General features: G+C 51.6%; 1 protein-coding gene across 2 annotated transcripts; it reads left to right on the top strand.

Annotated features, from left to right (window-relative positions):
• Positions 1 to 713: 713 nt before the first annotated feature.
• On the top strand, positions 714 to 15,264 carry Cln6 (CLN6 transmembrane ER protein). Of its 2 annotated transcripts, XM_036194053.1 has the most exons (7): positions 714 to 881; positions 7,087 to 7,201; positions 8,589 to 8,687; positions 9,447 to 9,635; positions 10,159 to 10,214; positions 11,764 to 11,886; positions 13,912 to 15,264. In XM_036194053.1, exons 1-7 carry the CDS (start codon positions 790 to 792, stop codon positions 14,180 to 14,182), a joined length of 945 nt encoding a protein of 314 aa, XP_036049946.1. In that variant the 5' UTR covers positions 714 to 789; the 3' UTR covers positions 14,183 to 15,264. The 2 variants fall into 2 exon arrangements, with proteins under 2 accessions (XP_036049946.1, XP_036049947.1); XM_036194054.1 differs by lacking the exon at positions 11,764 to 11,886.

Consider the following 15,264-nt stretch of genomic DNA (forward strand, 5'->3'; position numbering starts at 1 on the left):
TCCTCCTTGTACAGCACTCACAGCAAAGCTGTTAACACGTGTGGATGAGGGAGGAGTGTGGATCTTTCCCAAGCCGTGCCCAGTGACAAAGTCAGGGCAGGATTCTGGACCATCCTCACTGCACCCCGTTAAACCCAACTAAGAGACAATTCACCGCTTTGGGGGGCCCTACCCTCTTCGACCCCAAAGTACAGAGTTGATAGTTTATTGAGCAGTCTTTATTGCGAGGAAGGAGGGTTCTCAGCACAGCTCACTCTTGGGTCCCCAGTACACCTCTGTCCATCACCCTCAGCCAGGCTAGGCCAGGCTTCCTTCCTGCAGAAAAGCAGAGGACCCAGAACACACACACACGAACACACACACACACACACACACACACACACACACACACACACACAGGCGCCAGGTGTCCTCACGTGTGTGCAGGTCCAGCTCAGACCCAAGAGAGCGCCAGGACATAGGTTAGACCCCGCCTTCTCAAGTGGAGATTGCCCTCCCCACTACGTTCTCCCTCCTCTTTTCCTGCATCCTCCTTCCTCTCTCCACCTCCTTCGGTGTTGTTTCCTCCCCCAGCTCCCTGCCCCGCCCCGTCCCACACATCCCTCACCAGCCTCCTCTCCCTTCCCTGCCTAAGTCCCTCCCCATCCTCCGCCCTCCTCCAGCCCTCCCCTTGCTCCCTCCTCCCGCTTTCCCCTCCCTCCTCCAGCCCTCCCCTTGCTCCCTCCTCCAGCTCCTCCCCGCCCCGGGGCCCCGCGCCGCCCGCGCAGTCGTCTCTGCTCCAGGAAGGCGATGCCGAGCGGGGTGGCCATGGAGGCGGCGGCGCGGAGGCGGCAGCTCCCGGGAGCGGCGGGCGGCCCCGGCGGCGCGTTCGTGCAGGCCAGGTGCGGGCGGAGCGGGGACCGGAAGGCCGTGCGGGCCCCCAGAGTTTGAGAGACCTCGCGGTGGTCGGGGGGACCGCAGGAGCCGGCTGCTCGGAGGTCACCCGGCCGGCTCTGCTGAGTCCCCGCGCCTCCTGCAAGTTTGCGGAAGCCTCCTGCTCTGGGCAGGACTGTGACTCAGGAGGCTCTGGGGCCCAGGACGGTGAGCCGGTAACGGGGGACAGCGGGAAGTGGCACGCTCCCATTGTGAATGAGGGGGGAGATGTTTGGGGGTTAGGCGGCTGGGCGGGGCAGAGCCAGAGGCACAGAACCCGCCCTTTGCCAGTTCCCTCCAGTCTGCCTCTGTCCGCTTTACTGACACTGACCGTAAGCATTCCTCGAGTGTCATCTGTGTTGATTAAGCATCTGTCGTGTATGTGCCCAGCACTGTACCAGGTGGGAAACAGGGAAGTCGGAGCCCACTCAGGTGACAGCCAACTCCTGGAGGCTTTCTGGAGGAGTTGAGCGGTACGGGACTTTGCAGAGGACACTTTAGGCTTGTTAGGTCGGGCCTGGTGGCTATGTCATTAATCTCAGCACTCAGGAGGTAGAGGAAGGTTTCTAGGGTAGTTTGGTCAGTAGTGTGTTTGCATAGTATGCAGAAGCCCTGGGTTCAGTCCCCGGCACCGCAGAAACTGGCAGAAACTGGGTACGGTAGCCGGTGGGAGAATGTGAGGAAAGGCAAGGAGTGTACTGGTGTGGACAAGTCACAGCTGTAAGAGAAAATGACAGGGGGCTGGACTGACTTGAAGTGCCCTACATGCCCTAGAGTTAAATGAGAAGGCCCTAGAGTCCGAAGTTTGAGGAGGTAGGTACGCTGGATGGGAACAGCCCTGAAAGGAGGTTGCTCACTTCTTGAGCAGTAGGCCCTTATTTTCCTCATCCTAAATGACCTGTTTAAAAATGTATACACCCGCACGCCTTTAATCCCAGCACTCGGGAGGCGGAGCCAGGTGGATCTCTGTGAGTTCGAGGCCAGCCTGGTCTAGAGTGAGATCCAGGACAGGCACCAAAACTACACAGAGAAACTCTGTCTGGGGCACGGGGTGGGGGATGTATACCCCCCTGTCCCATAGGTACCAAAGAGCTATGGAAGAGTTTTGAGCACTAGTGTGCTCCATGTGAATTTTAGGAAGTTGCTGGTATGCTCTGGGATGGTGGGAGAAGTTTGGGGGGGGGGCTGGGCTGAGGTTAGCTCTTGCATTGTTCCCCAAGAATGTGTGGACTGTTTGCTTTTTGACTTGGAAGCCAGTTTTCTGAGCATGTGCAGTTCTGCCCCTGGTAATAGTTCCATGGCTTGGTAACATAGTAGCCATCTTAGTTTGTATATGTGCTCAATCATGTCTGCACTGGGACAGATTTGTTTGTAGACACATTATTGAACATCATGTCACTTTGTGGTCCATTTACTTTTAAAAAATATTACTTCATCATCTCCATTAATAAGGAAATAGGTTCGGAGCAGGCTAAGGAGCCTGATCAGATTGAGGCTCAGAATGTTTTACCGATCAGAAACATCCCACAACTTCAGCAGGCACTTAGTAAGCGCCTCTAGTATGCCCTGTATTAAGGAGGTCAACATTATCTTCCACCTTGAGGGCTGTCATAGTTGTTTTCTACATATTATCTCTGAATTAAGTCTAAACATTGGAAGTCAGTATACAATGTTTACAATATTTAAGCTGTCTCTCGTTTTCTGTTTTGAGACAGGGTAGCTCTGGCTGTCCTGGATCTCACTCTAGACCAGGCTGGCCTAGAACTCACAGAGATCTGCCTGTCACTGCCTCCCGAGTGCTGGAGTAAAGGTGTGTGCCACCACCGCTTGCTCTTGGTTATTATCTTTCTTTTTGTCCTCTCTTGTTCGTCTGTATTTCCTCATTTTTCATTCAAGTGTCTCTACATGTCTGGTATGTCCTCGTCCTTCATAAAGAGTCCAGAGTCAGTCTCTTTCTGTCCCATTCACATTTCCCTTTACTTCTCCAGACAAGCCCTTCCCTTCCCTGCCACCCAGGGTTGCAGAAGCCGCACTGGCTTCCCAGCTGTCAAGATGTCAGTTTCCTCACGTGGCAGACTGGGGAAGCTGTGGAGGGGCAGGAGCAAAGACAGACAGCGAGCGCCTCAGGTTACCCAGCATTGTGCTCTCACCCCGCTCCTCACTTCTGCCCATGATCGCTTCGCTCCCGATAGGGACCTAGGACCAGCATGGTCTGTAGGGCTCAGCCTGGGAAGTCTGGAATCAGGAACTTGGGACAAGCTTGAGATCACTCATCCTCAGGACCGGAGGAGCTTCCATGTTGAGGGGAGACATCCTTACCCTGTGTGATCTGCCTTCACAGTCAGCCCCAACAAAAGAAAACCTTTTAGATATTGGTCAGTCTTTTGTTTATTTATTGTTGGTAAAGGAAGGCTTTTAGTGGGGTGAGGCAAAGCATTCGCACACAACAATTATGGGGTGGGGGAGAGAAGGAGAGAGACCTTGCAAAGCAGAGCCGGGATTCTGAAAATCCCTATGTTACCAGCCTTGATTCCCAAGCTGCTATCTTCCCTGTTTCTCCCACCTGCCCTACTAAGCTAGGCTGGACTAATGTCGGGGTTCCCATGGATGGGAGTGCTTCCTGGGGTAGAGGAAGAAATTGTTACTGAGCCTCTAGTGTGAGCCAGTAGATTCTAGAGGCATGCACCAAGTCCCTCCCTCCCCCGTGGGCTTCCAAAACCCCTTTATTTATTTATTTTTAAACTGGAGCTGAGGACCGAACCCAGGGCCTTACGCTTGCCACTCTACCACTGAGCTAAATTCCCCCCCCCCTTTATTCTTTAGACTAAACATCACAGCTCTGTCTGAGTTGGAGCTTTCAGAATGAAACACTGAGGACACCTGCCTCCTCCCTCCTAACCCCTCATCACTGCTTGTTTGAAGCCTGTTCTGATGATCATGAAGAGGAAGAAACACAACAGGGATCACTCTGTGGGGGCGCCATCACCCAACTCTGAGCAGTCTGCACAGCTAACTTGAATATCTGCCCTGTCTTAGGCTTGGCCAGCTCCTGCCGGTTTGTCCCCATAGGCCTGGGATTTCTTCGGTGCTTTCTCCCCCCACACCCCCCAGGCTTTTCCCTCCTGCTCACACGAAGCTTTTCTTCCTGGTTGAAAGTGCCCATCCCTGCCTTAAAGCTCCCTCTGTTCTGTAGGTTCTGCATGCTGTTTCTGGCTACACTGATCCTTTTCTAGTTGACCTCAAATGGCAGCTGGCTTATTGCCGTAATATATAGTAATCAGCAATATACAGTAATCAGAATAGTCAGTGGTTAAGAGCACAGAGGCCCTGGCTTGAGTTCTGTGCTTGCCAGAACTCCTGCATTTCGGTGTCAGTCAGTGTGAGCTCAGCACCCCCAGCAAAGAGAAGGTGCCAGTTCATATGGTCTGAGGCAGCCTGCCATGTGACACATGAACACTCTGCACGCGCACGCGCGCACACACACACACACACACACACACACACCCTTTCTTTGAAGCCCTTTCTTTTTCTCTTGGCTGTCTCCAGAGGATGGAACCTTGGCCACAGGCAGCCTTGGGGCTTGCGTCCTAGAGAGCCAGCGTGGGAAGGAGCTCATCCCCCATCGCCAAGCCCTCCCTGTGGTTAATGAAACACTACCTTTTGGGAAGAAGTGAGAGTTGGGAAACAGGTGGTAAAAGTCATAGTAACAGCAGCTCCTTACTGCGCGGTTGACAGTGACTGAATGCTGACCTCGGAGCCTGAAAAGCAGTAGGGGACAGCTCCTGCCTCTGATGCCTGGGGTCAGCTGAGAGGGTACAGGGAAAGTTGTAGCATCATGCATAGTTGGTGATCATTATGTGGTGGGGAGCACTGAGTTGGGGGACCGGAAGGCTGTGCGGACTTGGGGAATGCCTACTCTACCTGCCTTGCCTTCTACAGGACCACAGATCCCCAAGGGCCGACCCTCTGGTCCCGGGTGGCTTGATTTGTCCATTCATCTTTGGGATTAGCATCAGCTAATTAACTGAGGATCCCAGCAAATTATGGAAGTCAGCATGTAACAGAGGATCGCCTTCCTGGTGCTGCTCAGCCCATGTGTGCCCATAGCGAGGGATAGGGATCATGGGCTGTGGTGATGATTTTAAGTCAGCCTGAGCCAGAGACAGAGCTGACAACTCTGGAGGTTGGGGACCCATGTCTGGTGTGGCCACATATATAAGATGAGGCTCTGCCCATCATCTTAGAAGTTAGTACTGTTTGTCTCTGGGTAGTAAGCATGATGTAAGAGGATCAGACTCCAGTGAGGTGGTTACAGAGTTGGGGAACCTTGATGCTCTCCCCTTTTGGGCTGGTGATATGGCTCTGTGAGTTAAGGCCCCACTAAACCTGAAAACCTGAGTTTGATCACAGGACCCACATGGAAAAAAGAGCAGCCTTAAACAGTCTTTTAACTTCCACATGCATGGTATGTGCGCATGCTCGCACACTCAAATAAATATTTGAATTTTCTTTTCTTTCTTTCTTTCGTTTTTTGTTTGTTTGTTTGTTCTGTTTTTGTGATAGGATTTCTCTGTGTAGCCCTGGCTGTCCTGGAACTCACTATGTTGACCAGGCTGGCCTCTGCTTACCCCCCCCCAACTCACACACTGCCCTCCTGCCCCCCCCCCCCCCCACTGCTGGGATTAGAGGCATATACCACCACCACTAGGCTATTCAATTTTTTTTTTTTAAAAGTCTCCCCTTCTGAGGGCTTAGATGGAAGAACACAACCCCAGTCCCATGCTGCCATGACTGGCCTGAGTTCGTGAGGAAATGCTTGCTCCCTGTAGGACTAGTGGGCTGGGAAAAGCTTTCTCAGAGAAGCCCTCCCATAGGAAGTAGCAATGCCCTTGAACTGCAGTGCATCTGTGAACAGCAGGGAACCAGCTGCTTTGTGAGAGGAACTTTGTGCTCTGGTGGTACTCGCCCTGGTGCTTCTTACCCCACGATGGCCTGCTGGCTTCTTTCTCAGGCTCTGATGTGGACTGGTAAGGAATGTGATACTCCAGCGGCCCGAGGCACCTCCACAGAGCTGAGGAGCCAAGGTGGAGGGAGGCTCTGCTCCCACCCCCAGTCCCTATTAGAGAACCATGATTGTTCCCAAGGACCAATCACCATGGACACGCTATGGGATAGAGATTTTAAAAAAAAAAAAAAAAAAAAAAAAACAAAACAGAGCCAGCCGTGGTGACACACGCCTTTAATCCCATCACTCAGGAGGCAGAGGCAGGCAGATCCCGGAATTTGAGGCTAGCCTGATCTGCATAGCAAGTTCTAGGACAGCCAGGGCTATACAAAGAAACCCTGAGTTGAAAAAACATAAATAAATAAACTCTGAGGCCTAATCCTATAGATTCTAGTCCTGGGACAAGAAACAGTCTATCGGACCCTTTCCTCCAATTTATAAATGAAGGCAATATTCAGATCTCAACAAGTTTCTATGATGACTAAAAGAATCAAGTGAGTGGATAGGGGTGTAGCTTGGTGGTGGAGCACAGGCTTAACGTGTGCAAGGCCCTGGGTCCCTTCCCAGCATCATTCACACACAGATTAGTCAACTAGGGACTGGCAAGATGGCTCAGTGGTTTGAAGTGTGTACTGCAACTGCAGAAGACCAGAGTTCAGTTCCCACACCCATGTCAGGCAGCTCACCATCACCTGTAACTCCAAGGATCTGGCCATCTCAAGGTACCTGCACTCATGTGTACACACAGAATTGCATATTCATGTCTCTTAAAAATTAATACATGACAAATAAAGAAGTGAGCTCACACAAGCAGATAGCAACCCATGGTGCCTGGGGGGAGAGTGGGTGTTTCGTGAAGGTTGTCTGCCTCTGTCCATCATCATGTTTGACATTATTCATCCATCTTTCATGTTTTGCCTTGTTTTATTTCCCCACCATTTTATAATGGAAGTTTGACAGTTCCTTCACCCGTAGGTCAATTTCTTCCTGAGTCACAGGGTAGTTAGGACAACTGAAATCTACTGTCCTCTTGACTAGACTCTGGGTTTCCTTTCCCTAGATAACGTGTATGTCTTGCCTTCACCTGCCTGGACCTCTTTAAAGGTCTTTCTCTTGGGTTGATGGCGAAGTGGAGAGAGAGGGCTGACTCTTGTCTTGTTCCTTGCCAGGCCTGGCTCTGTGAAGGCTGAGGAGACAGAGCGCACTGCTCCCTTCCACTTGGACCTCTGGTTCTACTTCACACTGCAGAACTGGGTTCTGGACTTCGGCCGCCCCATTGCCATGGTAAGTGTCAGCCTGGGTCCTGCCGGTGTTCAGGGGACTTACTGTGATTTCAGTTTGCTGAGGGACCTCACAGACATCGCGTCTTAGGGGGAATCTAGAGGCCGTGGGACTGGCCAGTCCTGCCAGTAAGAGAGCCTGGGTGGATCCCAGTAGTCATCCCATGAGGCAGAGCATAGCTGACGTCCTCTGCCCTCCTTAAAGGTAAGGCTGGGCTAGAGAGTTCTGGCCTCTGGAGAAGCCCATCAGCTGCATTTGCATACTGGAAGTGACCAAACTAAAGACACTTCCAAGCAGTGACAGTGACATGTAGAAGTCTCGAAATAGGGAGGTGTTAGACTTTGCTGAGGCTCGGGCACTCCGCTATTCCTTTCTCTGTTTATGTAAACATGTACAGAAATTCCTTTTTTCCCCTAACCAAAAGAAGATTTTGTTTTATACCTTATATTCTGTTTTACATTAGAATGTATCTCTATAGCAGTGATTCAGAACCTGTGGATTATGACCCCTTTGGCAAACTTATTTTATCCAAAATATTTACATTACAATTCATAACGGCAAGATTACAGTTATGAAGTGGTAGTGAAAATAGTTTTATGGTTGGGGGGGTCACCACAACATGAGCAGCTGTAGTAAAGGGCATTAGGAAGGTTGAGAACCACTGCTTACAGCAATCCATGCAAATTGCTGTTTCTATTAGTGGCAACTTAACCTCCCATGGTAAACGTGTATTATAAACATGGCCTGTCAGAGCTCCATGGTAAGACCCTGTCACGAGACAAAAGAAACCTAAGTGCTGAACACTTCCAGCAAAGTGGCAGGCTACAGTTAACATAGCCTTCCTCCATACCAGATACAGACTGAGAAGGAAATCTGGGAGACAGCCCCGTTCCATCCCACAGAAGCCTGAAAAATAAAGCAAAATGCCTTGAAACAAACCTAATCAAGGAAGTAAAGACCACACCATAAAAAGTTCAGAAGGCCCATTCTGCTCCCCCCATTCAGCAGAATAAAAAAGATGTAGATATGATAGCATATTTTTGGTTTAAAAAAAGGTTAAAGGAGAAAGGACCTTTTTCAAATTAGAAAAGATTTTAGATTGTAAATGTGTTTTGTCCTAAGATAAAAGAGTAAATAAAATATAAAACAGTAAAAAAAAAAAATACTATTCTGTAGAGTACTGTTATGTAGAGGGCCTAAGACACTCCCTGGATAGCTGTGTATCAAATAAACTAGGAGCAGTCCATTTACTGTCTGCAGGACTCAGTTTCTCTCTCTGGCAGTCCTTCTGGCCTAGGGCTTCCAAGAGAACACAGGATGAGCTCAGTGTCGGGGGGCTGGTGTCCAGTGGCCTGCAGGCCTTCCTGTGAGCCCGTGCCCTCTCTCCTAGTTGGTATTCCCACTCCAGTGGTTTCCTCTCAACAAGCCGAGTGTCGGGGACTACTTCCACATGGCCTACAATGTCATCACGCCCTTCCTTCTGCTCAAGGTACAGACTGGCCTGTCTTCCTCCCATCCTCTCTGGTAACACAGGCGCGCGCACATACACACACACACACACACACACACACACACACACACACACACTCCCTCTCTTCATGAGCTGGTGAGCTGGTTCAGTGGGTCAGGGTGCTGACTGCCAAGCCTGACAACCTAAATTTTATCCCCACATGATAAGAAATGACTTCCACAAATTATCCTCTGAGCTTTACATGTCTACCTACTACATACACTCACAGAATAAATAAATGGTGTTTCTTCAAAAATTAAAAAATAAAAAGACATTTCAAATCTCTAAAAGTAGGAAAAGTGTCACTTCAGAACACAGCTTCTGTGGTTTTAGAATACCCACCCCCATTTTGGACTCCTTGACATTTTCTTTCCGTTTACTGGGGACCTGTCCCTCAAAAAGCAGATCCCTGCAGCATGCTGGCTTACCCAAAGTACACATGGGACACCCTGGGGTAGTGGAAGGGTTTGGCCTGGTCAGGACTCCTGCCTTGAAGGTCTGGTGTCACACTGTCCCCATCTCCCACCCTCATCTGATTTTCCTGAAGAAGAAGGGTGTCCTTCAGCACATCCTCCTGGACTTACACGGTGCCATGGTCTGGAGCTAGGCTGTCCTACTAAGGAACCCACAACTACCAGAGGGACTTTCTATCCCACTTTTCTGAGGGGAGGGAGGCAGAGGTTTTCACACACTGTGATGGAGTCAGAGACATGCTGTGGACCTCATTCTGAACCTCAGCTCATCGAGCGGTCCCCCCGCACGCTGCCGCGGTCTATAATCTACGTCAGTATCATCACCTTCATCATGGGAGCCAGCATCCACCTGGTGGGCGACTCCGTCAACCACCGCCTGCTCTTCAGTGGGTACCAGCACCACCTGTCCGTCAGAGAGAACCCCATCATCAAGAACCTCAAGCCAGAGACGCTGGTGAGGCTCTTCCCCTACCCACCCTCCCAAGGCTGCCCTACTGGGTGTCTGTACTTGGAGACTAAAAAGGCTCCCTAGCCAGTCATGTCTCACGTAGCCCAGGCTGATCACAGATTCTGTTGGTAGCCTAGGATGACCTTGAACTCCTGATCCTCCTGCCTCTGCCTCCTGGAGTGCTGGAATTACAAGCGTGCCGCTAAGTGAGGGAGGGCACTGTTGCCTACCCAAATTAGTATGCTCCTAGATTGTAAAGGCACACAGTATCTGTCTGGATGTGGGGCGCATGTCTGAAACCCCAGCACTCAGGAGGGAAAGAGAAGAGGATTGCTGCAAGTTCAAGACCAGCCTGGTTTATAAAGTGAGACAATCACAAAAACCAACCAAACAAAACCCTGGTACAGTGGCTGGCTCCCCGAACCCCTCTGGTACCCTAGGGAGGGAATGAGAATGGTGTGTGGGAGGTGTTGGGAGGTGTTGTTTCAGGTCCCAGCCCCTCTCACTCTGCCCCCCTGTGTCTCCCCAGATCGACTCCTTTGAGCTACTCTACTACTATGATGAGTACCTGGGCCACTCCATGTGGTGAGTGAGGGGCTGACTGGTCTGTGTTCCGTCCAGGGCCCAGGCACCACGAGACACTGGACAAGGCTCCCTGGACCCCAGGTCTCTAAGTATCAAATGGAACATCTGAATGGAATTCCCTTCTCAGCGAAGGCGCTGCTGGACCCCTGGTTAGCATGCCAGGGAGACCCGGTTACTGTCGGTTGGCCTCCTCCCGACCTGAAGTTCCCAAAGTAGCCACTAGAGGGTCAGCAAGCAGGTGTTTGTCCACCCCAGCCATGTCTGAACCTGGGGCTGGGGAGTGGGGGACGGCTGTAGCTCTGGTAAACAAACACACTAGAATCTAGGGACTAGATGGTTGCTGGTGGGATGCAGGAGACAGATGGGGATGTAGGAGGTTGCTAAGAACCAGGAGGGCCAGGTTTGGGTGGCACAATTTGTGTTCCCCATCCTGGAACTCCTCGGGGAATATCCCCGCCCCACCACCACCACTGCCGCCACTTTGAGGAAACTCTCAGAAACGTGGGGTCAGAACTATAGACTCGGAGCTCAAATACGGAGGCTTTCTCTGCCACCCCTCATCCTATACTGGATAAACTAAAGCCAGCGGGAAGAGATGAGAACACTCGTCAGCTGGGAGGCGAGGGGCTAGCCCTGCACCTAGGTGCCTCATGTGGACTGAGGTACTTCCCTCAACACGTGGCCCACTCCGGTGTCTGTGGGTCTGTCTGAGGTTGAGGAGGCTCATCCTTCTGGTTCGGAGGGCGTTAGGGGACCGCTGCACAGGCTCTCGCCAGCTCTTCCTGACTCTACCAGATGACCTTTCCCATTGGAAGTTGGGAAAGGTGGAGCGAGGTGGGATAGGCCTGGGAATTCAGGAGAGGTTGGGGGAATGGACTGAGTATTGGAGGGTGGGGGTGTCACGACAGAAAAGGGTTTGTGTACAAGAGTATGAGCGTGTGTGTGTGTGTGTGTGTGTGTGTGTGTGTGTGTGTGTGTGTACTGGAAGGAGAAAGAAAGGAAGCCCCTGTGTCAGGAGAGAAGCCGTACTCTTGGACGAGGTGGGGACTGTTGGCTAAGTGTGAATGAAGGGCTCCGCATCCCTCCTCGGGATCTCCCAAAACTATGTTCTCTCTGACTTCAGCCCTGCTGGGTACCCCCATTTCCAGGTGAGTGTGGTACTGGACCTGCTGGTTTCTGAGTCATATGGGCGAGACAGCCTCACATCCCCTAATCACCGTGTGGAATGAAGGACTGGGTGGGCACCAGGTCCCAAGAGGGAATCCAGGTAGGGTGCGGTTGCCATGGCACCCACGCCCTTCACCTTAGTACTTAACACAAGGAACCCCCGGGCCCTTCTTTGTGTGAGCTTCATCTTTTGGTTTCTGTTCCTCCCGCCTGGACTCCCAGGGCAGGAAAGGCTGAATGTAGAGGAGTGTGCCTGACCCATGCCAAGGGTTTTATAAACCATGAGGTGACACCCTCCGCGACAATGCAAGGGACCAGTGGAGGGATGATGAGGACACCCCTGGTCAGGCTTTTAAAGCTGTCACCTCTCCGTCCACCCCAGGTACATCCCCTTCTTCCTCATCCTCTTCATGTACTTCAGTGGTTGTTTTACCACCTCCAAGGCTGAGAGCCACATGCCAGGGCCCGCCCTGCTCCTGGTGGTGCCCAGTGGCCTGTACTACTGGTGAGTGGATGCTGACATTTGGGGTAGGACAAAGGGCACAGGCACGGAATGAGCCACCACAGTAAAATCCACACGTAAACAGTGCTGGGTGTGGTGACCCACTTCTGTAATCCCAGTACTTGGGAGGCGGAGGCAGGAGGATCAGGAATCCAAAGTGAGCATTGGCTACATAATGAGTTTGAGGCCATGTTGGGCTACATGGATCCTGTCTCAGAAAGAGAGAAAGGAAAAAAAATCACGTTTGACTACAGCCCTGCAGTGTGGCCCCAGGTAAGGCCTCTTTCTCCTGGGTAGAGGGCTGTGCCTTGTGGCTTCCCTGTTTCCGTGATGCTCAGCTAAGTAGACTGAGAGAGGCGAGGCTGTCCTCTCTACCCTACCTCCCAGCACATCAGAGGCCAGGCGTCTACCTCTAGCTTCATGCCTTGTGAATCCTCCTGCGCCTCAGTTTACCTCAATAATGGAAGTTATACCTGCCTGTCCACCTGGCAGGAGATGTTGGGATCCAGTGGGGAGAGATGAGCACCATGGTGACAAGATGACAAGGACCAAGGACAGACGAGGGAGACATTCTCAGCCTAGCCCTGCCTCTCCTGCTCTTTGTTCTCCTAGCCACTTCCAGGACCTGTCCAGCCTGCAAGAGGGCCCACTAGGGCTAACCTGCGTGCTCACTGAGCATGAGACCAGGGATGGTAGCATTTATACCAGGGAGAAAGAGGCTCGACCTGGGCGTGTTCATTGCCACAGTCTTCCCTTAACATGTTAGTGCAACAGTGGCAGATTCACAACACACCATTCCCTGAACAATATGCTTTTCCAAGTGAGCGATGCATACAGCCCCTGTCAGAGACCTTGAGAGGTGGCGCTGTTTGTTTCCCCGTAAGAGAGAAAACAGCCTTGAAGTTGTTATTCAAAGTAGTCCACATGCCATCCCCAAGGTCGCAGGCCAGTAGGCTGTGGAGCTGAAGTTCCTTAAGTGAATGGGTGGGCATCAGGACTTCCAGAGGCAGAGACCTACATAACACTGCAGAAGCCTCCAAGTGCCTCTGGGTGCTCTGTACTCCAGGGGGCAGCATGTCAAGGAGATGACAGTGGCCCAGCCTCCAAGGGGACAGTAATGACAGTAGCCTCCATGTATTGGGATGGCATCCCCAAACTCAGATGCCTCCAGAAACCAAGCAGGTAGCAGAGTGTGAAACTGAGGCCATGCATCCACATGTTCTCTGCGAAGACTGCATCCTCTTAATCTTCCAGAGCCAATGTCCGTCATATGGGCGTGTCCTCATGTGAGAAATGCCAGAAACCAAAGCCGGATATCTTCTGATTCTCAATATGTAGCCTTGGAATTTGCTGTGTGGTAACCAGAGACCTTCTTACCTCTGCCTCCCAGGAGGCTGCGTAAACGTGTGAGCCACTGCACCTAGCTGACTTATATTGAGTAGTAGTAGTAGTACTACTATTAATTATTATTATTATTTTGAAACATGGTCTATGTAGCCCTGGCTGTCCTGGAACTATGTAGACCATACTGGCCTCAAACTCACAAAGATCTGCCTGCCTTTGCCTCCTTAGTGCTAGGATTAAAGGCATATGCCACCATGCCCTGCAATCCAGCTGAGTATTATTATTATTATTATTATTATTATTATTACTGTTATTACTATTATTATTATTTTGATTTTTCGAGACAAGGTTTCTCTGTGTAGCTTTGTGCCTTTCCTGGAACTCACTCTGTAGACCAGTCTGGCCTTGAACTCACAAAGATCCGCTTGTCTCTGCCTCCCGACTGCTGGGATTAAAGGCGTGCGCCACCCCCCGCCTGGCCAGCTGAGCATTATGAAACCATTTAAAGTCATATGATGCCTCTGGGCTGTGGTTTGGGTTGTCCTGGCACATTTGGGTCCTCTCCCTAGCGGAGCCATTCTGATTGACTGGGAGGGCAGCCTAGGACTTGGTCCAGAGGGATCCCAGGCAGGATGGTGTTGCCATGGCGTCCACTTCATCTGCACACCCGTCCTCTTTCTCCAGGTACCTGGTCACCGAGGGGCAGATCTTCATTCTCTTCATCTTCACCTTCTTTGCCATGCTCGCCCTTGTCTTGCACCAGAAGCGCAGGCGCCTCTTCCTGGACAGCAACGGTCTCTTCCTCTTCTCTTCCTTTGCCCTCACCCTCTCACTGGTGGCTCTGTGGGTTGCTTGGCTGTGGAATGACCCTGTACTCAGAAAGAAGTACCCTGGTGTCATCTACGTCCCCGAGCCCTGGGCCTTCTACACGCTCCATGTCAGCAGTCAACACTGAGGCTCCCTGGGAGCAAGAGGCCATGGATATTTGTGCCTGGGCGCATATGTGCATCGTGGTAACGTGGGCTGTGCGCTGTGCACAGATTTGCAGAGTTCATTGTTGAGAGACTCAGCTGTTTGGGTCAGGGATTTTTGTTTGTTTTTTGCTTTGGACTTCAGATGGAATTTAGTTTGGGGAAGTATATGAAGGCCAAGATCCTGGCTCTGCCGTCCCCTGTATTTTATTACTATTAGGGGTGCCTAGGTAACACTCCTGTCTCTCAGGACTGGGCTGACCTCACACGGAAATGTCTTCTGGTGGCTATGCAGGTGAGAGGTGGGAGGGCAGAAGCAGGAGACTCTGCCACCCACCCAGAAGCTGGCTTGCCCTGAAGCTGCCTGCTCCTGGACCCAAGGTTTCTAGGTCACAACTTCTGTGCTTTGAATGGAGTATTTCCGTCTGGGCTTCATTTGTTCTAGAGGGCCCTGTGGGGTTACTGGTTCCCCTGGGGTAGCCTCAGCAGGGAAGAGTGGTTCTGTCTGTTACTGCGTCCCCACCCTCAGCCTAGAGGGTGTGTTCCCCCCACTCTTGTCCAGCCTAGGACTCCACTGACATGCTGCTGAGAACCCAGTCTCCAGGGAGCCGGAGGCCCAGCTCCAGGTTACTATCTCTGGAAACCGGCCTGGGTTTTGAGCTACATGGAAGGTAGAGTTCTCAAGTCCTTGTTTCATAGATCCCCTGAGACCTGTTGTAAGGGTCTGGGGTGTTACAAATTTCTCTCAAGACTTACATCTCCACCTGAATCTCTCACCACCTGCCGGGTGCCCTGGTGCACGGTGGCTCCTGCCTCTCCCTAGCCCCGCCTCCTCCCAGGCCTCAGGTACAGGTCTCCTTGGCACAAGGCACCACCACCTCCTTGGGTAGCCAGCATCGGCCTGTGCTGTGAGCCTTTGTGACACTCCTATGTATTTTTTTTTCTGTTGCTCTCAGGGAACAGTGGGCCCCAGATTTTCTCCTTTGTTATGGTCCTTCTACAGGCTAGACCATGCTGAGTTCTGAGAGGTCTGAATAAAGGCTGGTGTAGAGCCCAGCTTAGATGG

The sequence above is a fragment of the Onychomys torridus genome, chromosome 7 (assembly GCF_903995425.1).
Source record: "Onychomys torridus chromosome 7, mOncTor1.1, whole genome shotgun sequence".
In the NCBI taxonomy this organism is placed as follows: Eukaryota; Metazoa; Chordata; class Mammalia; order Rodentia; family Cricetidae; genus Onychomys; species Onychomys torridus.

What these genes read in the sequence shown, in the direction of transcription:
- Cln6 (XM_036194053.1), top strand. Translation starts at nt 790, where the DNA reads ATGCCGAGCGGGGTGGCCATGGAGGCGGCGGCGCGGAGGCGGCAGCTC. An exon ending in TCGGCCGCCCCATTGCCATG is followed by an intron (nt 7,202 to 8,588) that starts GTAAGTGTCAGC and finishes CCTCTCTCCTAG; the next exon opens with TTGGTATTCCCACTCCAGTG. An exon ending in CCCAGTGGCCTGTACTACTG is followed by an intron (nt 11,887 to 13,911) that starts GTGAGTGGATGC and finishes CTCTTTCTCCAG; the next exon opens with GTACCTGGTCACCGAGGGGC.